General features: G+C 42.9%; 1 protein-coding gene across 3 annotated transcripts in view; it reads right to left on the bottom strand.

The window, feature by feature from the left end:
* Positions 1-16,671, bottom strand: part of pdzrn4 (PDZ domain containing ring finger 4) — a 463,702-nt gene that overhangs the window by 42,706 nt on the left and 404,325 nt on the right. For all 3 annotated transcript variants that reach the window (XM_080190726.1, XM_080190728.1, XM_080190727.1), the window contains 2 exons: positions 13,787-14,040; positions 8,608-8,710 (listed from right to left, as the gene is read on the bottom strand). In XM_080190726.1, the coding sequence (XP_080046852.1) occupies positions 8,608-8,710; positions 13,787-14,040 (357 nt within the window). The remainder of the gene's footprint in view (positions 1-8,607; positions 8,711-13,786; positions 14,041-16,671) is intronic.

The raw sequence follows: 16,671 nt of genomic DNA, 5'->3' as shown, positions 1-16,671 counted from the left end.
CCATTGTCTCCATAAAGAGGCATCATTCTTTGCAAGGATAGTCACCGGTATTATAATCACAGCACAGGTGTACACTGCAAGGTTGGGAAGTCCAGCCTTACCTGGAATCAGCAGTAGCTTGAAAGAGTAAGATTGTATTTTGTTTAGCGAATAACCATTGTACTCGTTCATTATTCACTAAACTGTTATAACATAATGCAGCCTCTCGAGTCAAGCCACAACGTTAATTTAGTGAATCTCTTGTGCTTCAGGTTGTAACTCTCAATTGTTGTCACGATGGATTGAGAAGGCAACTATGCACAAGAATGGAATAAGTACTTCAGAAACTTGAGAGAGGTATGCTGCATAAATACTGTCTTTGATACATAAAACAAAATAACAAGCAGCTCCCCCTTTCCCTCACATGGCAGTGTAGAGGACACAGGGCTGGAAAGTTTGTGAAGTAGAAGGAGTGTGTGTCTTGTTTGGGAAGTTGTTTGGTATTGAGAAATGCGAGGAGGAAGTGTACAAACTGCTGAGCTGGATGAGCATTAATTGCTTCTTCCAAAGATGCTTCAAATAGTGACACAGTATCCAGCTGCACCCTTCCCACAGACCATACAAACAAAAGAGATAGCATCTCCCCTTCTCTCCACCGACAAAGCATCCATTCCAAACTCCGAAAATAAACCAGCCTCAGTTTCAGATGTCAAGAATGGAAATTAATTTAACTCTGTCAGAATCTAACTCCGTGAACCCATGGCAAAAAACTTGGAAAAGCAACAGCACCTTCAGGAAGGAGTAAAAGAGGGGAAAATGGAAGAAGAAAATAATCATTAGCTGAAGGAGCAGGCTCGTGGAGTGAACGGCCTTCTCCTATTCCTATTTCTTGTGGTCTATGTAAAAAGTTAGGGTGGAAAACTGAAAACTGTTTATATCAATACACATCAAATTTAACTTTCAATCAGCTCCCTTCCCAACCCCTCCGCACCCACTGCTCCACTTGGTTGTTGCCTACCTTAGTCAATGCAAGAACTGCTGGCTTTGACAACTTGCTACTAAAAACTGGATAGCAACCTTCTAACTTAAGTAATCAGTAGCTTGGAGGAAAAAACTATTTCTAATGGAACAGCACAAATGTGATAACTGTTGTTATGATCCCTGGAGAGACCAATAACTTTGAAAAAAAATATGAAATTCCACTTACTGGAAGAAGATCAAGATTTTCACATTTTTGTGTTTACTGTAACAAATGACTAAAGACATTAGTAACTAACACTGGCTGGAATTTTCCCAAAAATGCATGATACTGGCTCAGGCGAGTAGATCAATGTGAAGCTCATAGGCTGCACAGCTGGCTTTTATGACTGTATTCAATAACACTCTGCAAGATTCCCATAACTGGAAGGGCGGGTCCTAAGAAAGCCAGAAATGCTGGAAATGCCGTGATCCAGGCACCATTTTTGAAATGAGTCCCGATCTCCCGATTTATATAAAAAGGCCCTCCCCCCACAAACACCCAAACCTCACCTGGATAACACCCCACAGATAAGAGCAATCCCACTCGCATGCAGAAAGGCAACCACTCCCCATCTGGCTAAGGGGAACCCCTGCAATGGAGCTCGAGTGCCAACGAGCAATACCTGGGCATAATCCTCATCACCCAAAGGCTGTACTTATCTGTGCGCCCTTGGCTTTTGGTTTTGCAAACCAGTAGTAATCCATGCCAGTGTGTTGTACACCAGCGAGTGAGCAGTTGGAATGAGGGCAGAAGTAGTGGCATCAAGCCCACTTAGTGTTCTTAACTTATGCAAATCAGGCTCATGTCCTTCCTGGACTTGAATTCGATTATATCACTGACAGGGAGTCAGGGAAGATCTCCTACTGAGATCTCATCAGCATAAATTCCATTTTTGGTTGCCCATGAGATATAACGGCCATTACGGAATTTATGGCCATGGTGGGGCTATTAGATTGTTATTAGATATATTTGTAAGAAACTTATTTTAAACCAGAGAACAGATAACTCCCCATCCCCTGGCTTCTTATTGTTAGCACAATCGAGAAAATATATTTCAGAAGAATATTTCAAGCTGTTATTTACATAGACAAGTGATTTTTAGCTCCCAAGCATTCATTGCTGTTCTTTTCAGTTCACAGCCTGGTAATTTATAATTTTGAAACTGCTTTCCACGGTGAATCTTCTTTATGGAGACTTTCCCTCTAGTCCAAGCGAGGTGACTCTTCCAATCTTGTCTTAATTCCCCACAAATTTTGTCTTTTCAATCTGAGCACACAGCAAACCGTAGTGACCTTTTTTGGTATCTAGCTGATCCCTCGCCCCCAGATCCAGGCAGACTCCAAACACCATGGTATTCTCTGAAAGCTTGGCACCTGATCTTTACAATGCCTTTATCTGCATCCTTCCCCATGAAAATGTGAATCATATGGACCTTGTATCTATGCAGAAATGTTAATTAGCTATCCCTGAGATCCTAAATCTCTTTTATCAGGGAACTAAATGGATAGTTTAAAGGATAACTGTTTACAACACAATATTCTCAACATTTTCCAAGTTTTTGGAGATGCACAGTTTTACTGTAGATGCACAGTATTTACTGTAAACACAAATGCTTTTGCCTTTGTCTCCAAATGTTAATACCTTGCATCACCTTCCAAATAAAACAATCTTACCCTGTCTTTGATCTTGAACAAATCAAACCACCCAGGCGTATTTAGCTCTAATGAAGGGCCATCCAGAATTGAAATAGAACATAGAACATAGAACACTACAGCACAAACAGGCCCTTCAGCCCACAAGTTGCACCGATCACATCAATACCTACCAATCCATAGACCTATCTATAACCCCCAATCCCATTAAATCCCATACACTCATCCAGAAGTCTTTTAAAGGACCCCAGCGAGTTCGCCTCCACCACCACTGACGGCAGCCGATTCCATTCACTCACCACCCTCTGAGTGAAAAACTTACCCCTAACATCACCTCTGTACTTGCTTCCCTGCACCTTAAATCTGTGTCCTCTCGTAGCGACCATTTCAACCCGGGGAAATAGCCTCTGAGAATCCACCCTATCTATTCCTCTCAACATTTTATAAACCTCTATCAGGTCGCCTCTCAACCTACACCTCTCCAGGGAGAAGAGTCCCAGCTCCCTCAACCTATCTTCATAAGGCATGCCTCCCAATCCAGGCAAATGTTGGCTCTATTCTCTCTCCACAGATGCTGTCAGACCTACTGAGATTTTCCATCATTTTCTGTTTTTGTTTCAATTTCCAGAATCTGCAGTAAGTTGCTTTATCCCAGGCTGATTGTCAGGCAGAATTCATAATAGGTCTCAAGGCCCCTTTCATCTTCATTCACCTTTAATTTAAAGATACAGCCTTGTACACAATCTTATAAACCTCATAAATGTAACATTGTGCTTCCCGTTTATTCAGTCACCCAGCTGAAATATATGTGCCCAGATGAATCACACAAAGAAAAAGTGGCCTGTTCAATTTATTCCACTGCACTCTGTCATCGTTCCTGCAAACTGTTCAACACAGATATTACATTCCTGGAGCAGTCATCTGCGACCACACTCACACAAAGCATGTTGAAGTGCCATGGTAGGCTTTTCCATTTTCCAGACCTGCACAGCTATTTATCTTGCTCACCTTTTCGCCTGTTGGGAATATTGCCTTTTTTTGCACACTCAACATCTTTGAGTTGGAGGGCAGACATTGAGATGAATTAACAGTTGGTAACAGAATGTAACCTATCTGGCAAGCGTTTTTTGGCGAACACATGTGCTTACTGTCAGCCATCCATTATTTCTGGAACATTCATATCATATTAGCATGGTATTTTCTTCCTTTTGTGTATCACTGAATGCAAAATTGCCAGCATTAATAAAACGTGAAGCACAATAAAAGGACTGCAGTTATGTCTTTATTTATTTTAAAAAAAATACAATTTCAAAGTTGCCACTCTGCAAAATGACAAAAATAAATCTCGCTTTTCATAAGAAAACAGTCATTTTCCTTTTTTGCCAGTTTAAAGCCTTTTTTGGCTGTGGAATAAACTACTGTATAATGTTTTATTCACCATTATTAGAAGAGGCTTCTGCCTGAAAAGGGCACTTTTCAATTTAAATCTCATGTCAAACACTCTTTATTCTAGTCTGGAGGTTTTGCCTCAGGCTGCAAAATCACAGCTGATATTAAATTAATGACTGTGATGGTGTGATTACTGGAGATTACAGGCTATTGAATAGAAAGCTGAGCGGCATTCAGTTCTCCTATAATAGCCCGTTTTTTTCATTATTAGGAACTAATACCACAACTAGATTGTTACGTTAAAGTCCACTTTAACATACAACCTGATAACTTCCTCAGATTGCAAAATGTCTTAAAATATTCCCCAGCAAACGCAGGTAGCAAGTGTGCTTTACCAAACTGTATGTTGCTATTCTTGACAACTGGAACAGCTAAAATTGGCGGGTTTTGCACATTAAGGCCAGGTTTTGTTCCCGGTTTGGGTGCGCAGAGTCAGGAGAGCTCCAGGCTCTGCAAGCCTGACCTTTAAAAATGGCTACTCAGGTTTCGTATTTTTGATCTGGTGTTGGTGGGCTAGATTTAAAAATTGGATTGGGTGCTTCGCAAAGAAGCATGAAGGCTGCCAGATGAGGAGTCTGGCTGGGTGGAAAGCTTGCCATAATGTCCATAGTTTAAATATAAAGAATAAAACATGAAACCTCCTTACCGCCCTTATCCTCCTCACGTCAACTGATAGCACCTCATGATCTGAATCCATTCTCATGGCCCATCATACCCTTCATGCCAACCTATGCTCCTCCACCCACTCCATGGTGTCCCATATCTTCTATGTCAACCTGTGCCCTTCTATCCACCACCTATGACTCATCATAACCTCCATGCCAGCCTATGCCCCTCCCTCATAGCCCATCATTGCCCATCATAGCCTATCCCTCATAGCCCATCATTGCCCAATACCAATGTAATGTCAACCCTATGCTTCCCCACCACCACCCCTTTCCCTTATACCTACCGCGTCAATTCACCCAGTACCCATCACGGCCAGACTTCAAAACCCACGCAGAGATGAAATAAAATAAGGTTATAAAAAGCACTTATTCAGAAAACCCATTCACAATCGTTACATTACCTAGACCATAAGATCATAATACATAAGACCAGAATTAGGTCACTCGGCCCATCGAGTCTGTTCCGCCATTCAATCATGGCTAATTGTTTTTCTCATCCCCATTCTCCTGCCTTTCAACTTCAACTTAATAAAGTCTTACACAGCAAACATTTCTGTTAAGTGCATAAGGGATTATAACAACAAGTATTAGAATTCATAGTCCCACTTCAAAGAGTCTATAACCACTTGCAGTTGTCAAACTGCAGGCACCTACTGTGATAATGGATGGTTGTGAGATCAGTCATGCTGCAGCAATTCAGTAATTGAAGTGCTCAGGCTTATGTCAACAGAATAAAAAGCAAGCAATGATATTTAACACCCAGGCAATTTTTCAAAGATTTAAAGAGCATGACTTCCAAATGCCTTGTCAGCTTGACAGCTTTTTTTGACAGGTATTTTTGACAGTTTAGTCAGGTCTTCTTGGTGATTTTGCCAGGTTCCTTTGATGGTACTTCTGGCAGTTTTGACAAGTTTATTTTGATAGGACTATTTACAATTCCAATGAACTTGACAGTAATGATTTTATGTACTTTAATTAGGCCACATTTGGAATATTGTCTACAGTTCTGGTCACCACACTACCAGAATGATGTGGAGGCTTACAGATGGTACAGAAAAGGTTTACCAGGATATTGCCTGGTTTGGAGGGTATTAGTAATGAGGAGAGATTGGACAAACTTGGTTTGTTCCCACTTGAACATTGGAGGATGAGGGGGCGACCTGATAGAAGTTTATGAAATTATGAGGGGCATGGATAGAATGGATAGTTGGAGTCTTTTTCCCAGGGCAGAAATGTCAATCACCAGGGGACGTAGGTTTAAGGTAAAAGGGGAACGTTTAAATGAAATGTGAAAGGCAAGGTTTTTTTTTAACACAGCAGGTATTAAGTGCCTGAAATGTGCTGCCAGAGGAGATTGTAGAAGCAGATACAATAGCAACGTTTAAGAGGCACCTTTATAGATACATGAAAAGGCAGGGAAGAGGGATACAGACCGCACAGAGACAAAAGATCTTTGGAAAGGTGTCATGTGTCAGTACAGGCTTGGTGGACTGAAGGGCCTGTCCCTGCGCTGTATAGTTCTTTGTTCTTTAACACTCATTTTGCTAATGTTGAACAACCCGAAAGGGCACTTGATCTTCCCAGGTGTCCCAGGACCAGATCCAAAACCATACCTTACCTCTCAAAATGGCTACCTCAGCTATCCAAACAAATTCAGAGTTCACTGTTACCATTAGCATACTTAGGGTTTTGTTGTTCGTCCATCATCATCGATGAGGACCTCAACACCATTAGTCATTTTGAGGCTGGTTGCGGTGTGTCCGAAGATGACTGATCAGGCCAATTCGGACACAGAATGTCCTGGTTCATATTGGACAGACTTGTGTAGATACTGTTGTTGTTGTACTGGTGGTTCTGGACTTGCACAGCTTGCACTTAAGTAGTGCTTCAGCAATACACCTTGCTTTGTAAGCTTAACAGCCTTTGTTGATGAGGCAGTGCCAGGTAGGGCGGTTTTGTGCCAGCTTTTCCCAGGTGGTTGTGTCCATGTCTAGCGACTTCAGGGAGGCCTCAAGTGTGTCTTTGTAACGTTTCTTTTGCCCTCCATGCGAGCATCTTCCAGCAGAGCGTTCCCCAAAAAGGAGCTGCTTAGGTATGCGCTCGTCTGACATACGGATGACATGACCTGCCCACCAGGTCTGTGCTCTCATCAGCAGTGTGTGGACTGACGATAGACTTGTTCTAAGAGAACTTCAGTGTCTGGTACTTTGTCTTGCCATCTGATGTGTAATATTCTGTGAAGACAAGTCATGTGGAAATGATTGAGCTGTCTTGCATGCCTTTGATATACAGTCCACGTTTCACAGGCATACAGGAGGGTAGTGAGTATCGCGGCACTGTAGACCTTCAGTTTTGTTGCTGGGCTGATTCCTTGACATTCCCATACAGTGGAGCGCAGTCTACTGAAAGCAGAACTTGCCTTTGCTATTCTGCAGTTAACCTCTATATCAACAGTCACTGCTTGGGAGAGGGTGCTGCCAAGATAAGTGAACTGGTCCACTGCCTGCAGTTTCTGCCCTTTGATTATGATTATGGGCTCTGTGTACCATGCATGAGGAGCAGGCTGGTGCGTGACTTTGGTCTTTTTAATGTTGATGGTGAGTTCAAAGTTGTCATAAGCCGTGGAAAATTTGTCCATACTGACTTGCATCTCTGGCTCTGAGCCAGTAAACAGGGTGCAGTCATCAGCAAAGAGGAAATCTCTCAGAACAGTCTCCTTCACTTTGGTAATAGTTTGAAGTCTCCTCAGGTTGAAGAGCTTCCCATTCACTCTGTACTTGAGGCTGATTCCAGCAACACTGTCCTGGAAGGCACCATTCAGCATGGCAGTAAACATCATGCTGAACAGTGTGGGTGTGAGCGCACAGCTCTGTTTGACGCCATTGGTGTCTGGGAGTGCCTCAGAGGATTCTCCGCCATCTAGTACTCTGGCCATCATGCCATAATGGAACTGGCGTACCATCTGAATGAATTTGGGGGGCAGCCGAACTCTGACATGATCCTCCACAGGCCTTGTCGGCTTACAGTGTCAAAAAGGCTTTTGCGAGGTCAACAAAAGTTGCGTAGAGCTCACAATTCTGCTCCAGACACTTCTCCTGAAGTTGTTGCGCAGCAAAAATCATATCAATAGTCCCACGACATTTGCGGATGCCCCACTGTGTCTCTGGAAGCAGGCCCAGCTCCAGATGAGTGACCAGACAATTTAGCAGGACTCTTGTGGGGGTTTTTCCTGCGATGGAGAGCAGCAAGATTCCTTGGTGGTTGTCGCATACTTGTCGATTGCCCTTCCTCTTGTAGAGATGTACGATAGAAGCATCTTTAAGTTCCTGAGGAATGGATCCTTGCTTCCAAAAGGACTGGAACAACTCGGTGAGAGTTTTACATGCCAAGGGCACCAAAATTCCATTTGAATGGAGGCAGCTGATGATTTAATGGCTGGGTGCCTCTTTCAAATATATGTTTGAAACACGTCCCACTCCTGTTCCCACCCCTGCAAAAATGGGAACTATTGTGTTGGGGGTTGGGGTGGGACTTACGATTTTTGGCCACTTCTATCATTTTCATCAAAAGGTTTCCATTGTGTTAATTTAACCTTCCCAGTTTGTTTTTTTAGATTTTTTTTATTGTTTAGGAGGTGGTCCAAATATTGTAATAATAAAAGCCCTAACAGAATTCTTATTTTGTAATTGTGACCAACTTGGCTCGAAGAATAAGACTGCTGAGAACTATCACTCATGATGTTAAAGCTTCATTAAAGGTTGTCAAAAAGTACTGGGAAACAGAGTCAACAATCTTGCCGTTTTTCTTCCCTCTCTCTCCAAATCTTTTACTGCCTTACCTCGTATTCCAGCTCATCAGCTCGGTCCCCATCATGTGCCAAATTGGGAAGGTAATCGCTGGCTTCGTAGTAGTCGTGGGCCATGGGATGGAGAGAGTGGCAACTGTGAGGGAAGATGCAAGAACTAGAATGAGCGTACACAGTGTGAATGGAAGTGTTGAACCCATCTTCGTCCTAAGTTCAGAATGACTCTGATGAGACAGTATTAATAGTTCTTTTCCCTCCTGAAATGTACTTACACTACAAGGGCCAGAGAAGGGGGCCTCGACCCCGTCGTGCCAGTGACTTTTTAAAAGAGCTATCCATTTGTCTCACTCCCCCATCCCTCCCACTTTTCTCCACAGCCTGAAAACACTTTATTAACAATAGATTTTAACATACACAAGTAAGGGCAGACAATGTCGGCTAACATCAAATCTCTATACATGGCGGCATCAGGATGTGCGGTCTGTCAAAATAATTTCAATTGTATCCCCGTAGCTCTCAGCAGGAAAAGGAACTTCCTTTGATATCGCATTTTTTACACCTCAAAAACTTCCCAAAGTGCTTCACAGACCTTTTGAAGTGATGTCACTTCTGTAATGTAGGGAAATGGAGGTAGCAATTTGTGCACAGCAAGATTCTATAAAGAGAAGTAAAGCAAATGTCTAAATAATCATCTTATGTAATGCAGTTGGAGAAGGTAGTTAAGAAGGCATATGGTATGCTTGCCTTCATCGGCTGGGGTACTGAGTTTAAAAATTGGCAAGTCATGTTGCAGCTTTATAGAACCTTAGTTAGGTCACACTTGGAATATACTGTTCAATTCTGGTCGCCATACTACCAGAAGGATGTGGAGGCTTTGGAGAGGGTACGGAAAAGATTTACCAGGATGTTGCCGGGTATGGAGGGCATTAGCTATGAGGACAGTTGGAGAAACTTGGTTTGTTCTCACTGGAGCATAGAGGTTGAGGGGAGACCTGATAGAAGTCTACAAGATTATGAGGGGTAAGGACAGAGTGGATAGTCAGAAGCTTTTTCCCAGGGTGGAAGAGTCAATTACTAGGGGGCATAGGTTTAAGGTGCGAGGGGCAAGGTTTAAAGGAGATGTACGAGGCAGATTTTTTACACAGAGAATAGTGGGTGCCTGGAACTCATTGCCGAGGGAGGTAGTGGAAGCAGACTTTTAAGGGGCATCTTGACAAGTACATGAATAGGATGGGAATAGAGGGATAGTTAAGTCAGGCAGCATGATTGCTGCATGCTTGGAGGACCCAAAGGCCTGTTCCTAAGCTGTAATTTTCTTTGTCCTCTGTTCTTAATTTTTTTTATTTTGGTGGTTACAGTTGAAAGGTCACATTTTGGTCACTTGGTCAGCAGGGCCATCCCTTTGATCAGAACGGGAACCAAGATTCTGTTAGGTGAATGCGAAAGGGCTCATGATACTATTCAAAGAGATTCAGGGAAGCTCTCTCAGCATCTGCGATGGAGTTTAAACCCGTGATAGTGTTACCCACTGGGGCTCCAGTTACAAATGGAAACAGGGGAAGATCTGCCACCATCAGGAAGTAACGAGAAGTGGAGATCCCACCATCGTGCGGAAGGCCACCGTTTCCCAAGCAACCCTCTCGGAAAGGGAGGTGGAGAAAGGACAGATTCAATCAGCCTGACTTCTAATCAATCCAGTACAGCAAGTGTAAGCACATTTCTTTTTACAAGATTACTTGTCAGCACTACTGTTGAGAATTTGAATCAATATACAAAATTCACTTCCCAAAATGACATTGCAAATGCTTTACATTTAAATGAATAACTTACATTTTGCAGGATATAAAGATTATTTCTACTCAAACATATGTGGGCTTTGAACAATTTAAATTTACAATGGCAATGTTGAAATAGTTTTAAGTGCATGGATGGCTAAACCAACCACACTTAAAGCTCAGCAGTCAATACAGCCTCCAGTACATTCAATATAAATCCAGTCAAATGGAAAAATGAAAGAACGAAATGGTCAACAAGATGCAGTGTTACATACAAAACAGTCCCAATGCCCTCAGTCTGATGCCACAATATCCCCTGTCTCCAGAGTTGTTTAAGGTCTCCTCTTCCTCAGCACTGTACATTAGGTGTTTTCCTCATTGGTGCCCCAATTGTACAATACCTCCATTAGAAAGTATCAATCTCAAAAACCCATACACTCCATTCATCTAGGGGGAGTTAGCATTTTGATTCCAAGATGGAATTATTTTGTGATATATTAAAAGGGAAGGCATATTGTGTGCCACCTGTCATTTCTCCCACCACACCCCCCCCACCCCACCAACCGTGTCTATTTAGCTTTCTACACAGAGCACACCCCTCCAACTTAACAGATCAAACATCTTTTCAGATCAGAAACCATGCTGGGTATCTGAAATTTAAACAGAAAATGATAGAAATATTCATCACGTCAGAAAGTATCTGGTTCAACAGACTTTTTTTAATTTTTGACTACTGGTTGAGTTTCATGGGTCGAGGAAAGCGAGTAGGTAAAATGATGGTGAGAAAAGCTGGATCCATAAGTCAAGTGCCTTTACAGCATTGCTCATGAGCTGACGCCCTCCACACCAATCTTGTACTGTGACCTCCTCGCCCCCAATACTGCTCTCTTCCTCCACAACGAATTCACACTGCCTCCCTATCTGCTTCAGGCTATCTGTCTGGTGGAAAGCTGCACCAAAAAAAAAGCGACAGCCCATACTTTTGGGTTCCCTCTCCTGCCTCCATCTCCTCAGACTCACAGAACTCCTACAGTGCAAAAGGAGGCCACTTGGCCCATCAAGTCTGCACCAACATCAATCCCATCCAGACCCTATATCTGAAGCTCCCATATTTACTCTGCTAATCCCTCTAACATACACATCGCAGGACACTAAGGGGCAATTTAGCACGGCCAATCCACCTAACATGCATATCTTTGGCCATCCTCGTCTCACTCTGAATGTGTTGCTCTATTTCAGGTTGATGCTCCTTTATAAAGATCTGTGCAGCAGGTTGGCTACTGGGTGGGAGACTACAGCACTTAATTTAATTGAAGATTAGCAGGAGCTAGGCTTCCCCAACCTGCCCAGGTTTTTCCCCATGTGATTCAATTCCTTCCCCATCCACAGTAACATTGGGGCACTGGGATAGGAAATGGAAAAGAAAATCATTGGTTTCGCAAAACCAGAAAGAGCACAGGTAAATCAGGACAATTTTTAGTGGCTGTTTTTTGAGCCACCGCAACTGGGCGTCGGTTAAGCAGCTCAAAGGCTAGTTTAAACTGGGAAAGTACGCGATCCGCGCATGTTTCAAACAGGATCAGTAGCCAAGCCTTTGGAAGCTCTTCTGACAGAATGTTCAACTTAGGGTTGAATAGGGCCCAAAGCTGAACAGACTGAGGGCAGTGCTGGAGTGTGCAGCAGGAACCAAAGATGGTGGCAATAAAGGCATTAATTGATGTTGAGGGATGCGATATTGTGGCTTCTACAGTAATTTGGCTCAAGCTGGGCAAAACTACGAGCTGAATATCTCTGGGTTCTAAACACATGGAAGAGGGATAGAGAAGGGGAAAAGGGAGAATGGTTACCTTTCTGTTTAAGTACCTGATAATGCTACAGAAAGTTTTTTATTCCTCTGGATGGTTAGAGTTAAGGAATTGTCACAGATTTGTCATTGGGAACACATTATGCAGCATTGAACAATGTTGGAAAAATGCACAAAAACACACAGAAATAAATATATATGTATACTCACACACACACACATGCATATAGAGGCTTCACAAATGAAACTGAAGGCAGAGAGAGAGTAAATTGGCATTTTTCAGATCAGTGGGAGGTAGGTGGTCATATTCCCCAGAGTTCTGCACTCGGACCTCCTTTGCTTCCTATTTAAAATAATGAAGGGTAGGGAATAGGCAGAGTACGAACAAGTTTGTACCTAATCATATCAAATTAAGGGACATGACAAACCTTGAGGAAGGGCACAAGAGCTTGCAAGAGGCAGTAAAGGAAGAGTTGGGGGAAGGATGATTGAGAGGAATGGCTAGATGTATGACAAATGCAGTATTGGTTTCTTTGAGGGGTGATGGGGAGAGGGGAAGTGACAGGAAATAGCTCCTGAATTTCAAAGCACTTAGCTGAGTGGAAGAGAGTTGAGGTGTAGACAATATTAAGTAAATAATAGAATCATAAAAAGACACCTGAAATTCTGCCTTTTGCACATAGGGCTAAGGAAATTAAAGGCAAGGAATTGAAGTTGAATTTGTATCCAAGTTAATTAGACTAAGTTGTAAGTATAGCATACATATCTGGGTATTTTGTAATACAAGTGCCATATAAGGCAAATGACCAAGTGCTGAAAAATGGGATTAGAACAGATAGATGCTTGATGGATAGGGAAGGTGTGATGGGTCGAAAGGGCCTCTTTCTGTTGTAAACTCTATGACAATGGAAGAATACAGTGTATCTACAATGGCTACCAGAGTGAGAGATATGGGGGGAATTCTCCAGCTGTTCACGCCGACAGGATTCTACAGTCTCACTGACAGCATGCACCCTCCTGTGCAGCAACATCAATGGACAATCCCACCAATAGCAGCAGGACTGAAGAATCCCACCACCAGCAAACAATGTGCCAATTCCCGCACTGAGAAACATGCGGCTCGGGGAGGCCAGAGGACTCCCCCCCATAGTCATTAAGAAATAGGTGATCAATTGAGGCACTGAAACATAGAAGGTTAAATGTGAATCCAACACAGCTTTTAAAATTATGAGGGGTCTTGAAATCTAAATGGTCAAAGACCCATCACTGCCAATGAATCATGATAAAATGAGATGAGAATTATTTGAATACCAAGTTGAGAGTAAGGTTCTTCACAAAGAGAAGCATGTAATACTTTACAGCAAGAGGCTGTTGAGGCAGAGACTAATAATTTAAAGGGATTTTAAGGGAAAAATACAAAAGAATAGTAGGAAGGGCAAGAAGATTGAATTAGAGTAGGATATCCAGCACTGGCTGAATTTCCTCCTTCATTGCAGTAAACATAATTTCCAAATAAATATCAGATCACATAACAATAAACAGAGCTTCCATCCTTATCTTTTGTCAGAGTATTCTATTATTTTCTAAACAACCATAGTGACTGTACCAAATGGGGGAAGAGGCTGTGTCATACCTGTCTGATAACAAATATGGGCAGAGATCAGGTACTGGAGGTGAAGACGACCTCAACTTGGAAAGAGCCATGATGTGCTCAAAAGTAATTTCAGTCTGTGTGCCAGCATCCACAAGCGGGACTTCCTGGGAACTGCCATGATTCTTTGTGACAGGGGTTCTCCGCAGAACTTGCACAACAATTGGGTCCTTGGCATTTCGGAAAGCTTCCACTGCCTCCTCGTGTGTGGCTTTTGACAAATCCTTCCCATTGACCTGCAAAAGAAAAACATTTCATTACCTCACCCTCTCCAGGAATGGAGGAGATATTCACCCACTTCTGCAAACCAGGACAAGTTCTTTTCCCTGACCCAAAATACTGCATAAAACAGAGAGAACAATGCCTATGCTGGAAAGGGGAAAAAATTCAAAGCCAACATGATGAAACAATGAGGGGCAAATCTTAATCCTGTACTACAAACAGATTTAAAAAAATATAACAGATAATCCAATCCACCATGTTCACTTGTGACTATTTCTATGGCCGCAAGAGGCGTGGATGTCAGTGTTTAAATCTCATTAGAATATTTAAATCAGGCTGACTCAGTGCAATAAATTTCATATGAAAGCCATAGAAATGCTGACATTTTCAAAACTTCATTTACGGGACGTGGACATTGTTGGCTATTATCCATCCCTAATTCAGAAAGATAGCTTCTTGAACCACTGCAGCCACAATGCCGTTAAGGATTGAGTTCCAGGATTTTGACCCAGTGATAGTGAAGGATCGGTTATATATTTCCAAGCCAGGATGGTGAGTGACTTGGAGGGTGATTGGATTCCCTGGTATCTGCTGCCCTTGTCCTTCCAGGTAGTAGTGGTCGTGGATTTGGAAGGTGCGTTAAGGAACCTTGGTGAATTCCTGTAGTGCATCTTGTAGATGGTACACAAGAAAATCAACAGCAATCATAGTTCAGGTTTAGTTTCACCTGACATAACATATACAGCCCAATTAGGATGAGTTTCTATAATTATTTTGTAGTTCCTCAAAATAATCTAGGAAATGTTGCCAAGCTACATAAAATTCCCAGTGGAATTTCCAATAGTGTAATTTATTTGTTTAAGTTTGAGATTCTGCATCAGATCATGAGTGCGATGTCACCACCTTGCCTGCTCCTGGCAAACATCCTAGTGGGTCAGGAAACTAGCGTGCAATGTCAAAACTCCAACTGGTATCTGGTGCCAAGCGGTTTGCTATATTCCCAGCCCCCTCCAATGGTGTGAACAGCTTTGAGTACAAAGCCGATTAGCATATTTAAAGTAGCATTTAAATATAGATGACCCATTCAAAACCCAGTTTATGGAATCTTCTAGCCTTTGGTCTCACATTGTAATGGCGAGAAGACGTGCAGGTCTCTAGTAGCATAGACCTGGCGCAATGGCCATGCCTGGGGTCTTGGAGGCCATTTAAGACCCCCCGAATGGTTAAGCACAAAGCCAGGTAGTGCCCATCAGATGGTGCCTCCCTGGCAATGTCCACTGGTCACCACAGCAGCAGCCGCCCCTGGTGATGCCAAAGGAGCACCAGTACGTCAGGGGCAGTACCGGAGGGAGGGGCGCATGACCAGAGGTGGATCGTGAGCAGGGCTATGCTGCGTTTGGGAGGGCAGGGGCAGATGCAGGAAATGTCAGGGTGCGACTGTGATACCCCAATGCGGGCGATCTATGTTGTGTGGTGGGGAGGGGGAACATATTGCTTATAAGGTGGAGGGAGAGTCCCAATGTCTAAGGAAGATGTGAGGTGGTCTCCCTGTGCACTGTAAGATCAGGGCACCTTTTGTGAAACAGCGCCCAAGCTTTCTGAAACTGGCTCACTGACGTGTTTAGGCCCCTCAGTACCAGCGCAAAAGTCTAACTCCCCATTCTCCAAAGAAGTGCCTGAGCGTCAAAACATTGCAACGTGGAGCACCCCTGAGACACCGGCATGATTCACCCCATTTTTCTTGCCATTATGACACTTCGAAATTTTTTTTAAGGAAAATTCACCCCACGTACCCAAGCAGACTGCTTCCAGTTCAATAGAATAATGTGTCTAGCCAATAATGTTGAAAAGATGAGTGCATCAGTCCGAATTTTTGGAAGAGGGGTGCTATTTGGTTCCACTCCAATAAGGAGTGCTGTAATAGAAGAAGGATCAATGATACTCCTAAAAATGAGGGATGTAAAAATCTTTGTCCAAAACAAAGCCGATTTAGTACACGTCCAGCGTATATGAATGAGGGTGGCTGGGGCAGAATGGCATTCATCACAGGTTGGATCAACACTTGGATAAATCTGATGGATAGCTGAATATGATGCAAGATTTTTAACTGTTGCAAACCATGCTTTGCACATACAGATGAGGAATCTACATGAGCGAGAATAGACTTCCAGTTATCTCCTGATAAGTTTGAGTCAAATCTTGCTCCCAGAGTCTTCAAGATGGAAAGCTAAGCTCAGGTCAGTGTTGTGAAAAGATCAGAGAATTCAATTTGGAAATGAAACCCCTGAAAAAAGGATTTAGTTCTAATATATCTATCGGTGATATGGGGGCAATAAAGGAAATCGAGCAACTTTTTCTGCATGCCAAACCTTTGAATTGTAAGTAGTGAAAGACGTGTGTGTGGGGCAAATCATATGCCCGGGAGAGAGAGAGCCAAATATTGTCAATATATAAATAGGCAAGGCCTTTGATGCCTCTCATGTGTCAGACTTGAAAGGCAGAATCTCCTAATGAAGGCGCAAGTAGATGATTTGCATCAACAAGGCTACGTAGAGAGAGAGAGAGATTGGAGTTCAGAAGTGTGTTCTGAACAGGCTCCAAATCATATGTGACTATCTAGCTAGAGAGGCGAATTCTCCCATTCT

This window comes from Carcharhinus amblyrhynchos, chromosome 6 (genome assembly GCF_965287045.1).
Source record: "Carcharhinus amblyrhynchos chromosome 6, sCarAmb.v2.hapA, whole genome shotgun sequence".
NCBI lineage: Eukaryota > Metazoa > Chordata > Chondrichthyes > Carcharhiniformes > Carcharhinidae > Carcharhinus > Carcharhinus amblyrhynchos.
Note: the sequence above shows the minus strand (reverse complement) of the source record. Positions and strands in the feature narration are given on the sequence as shown.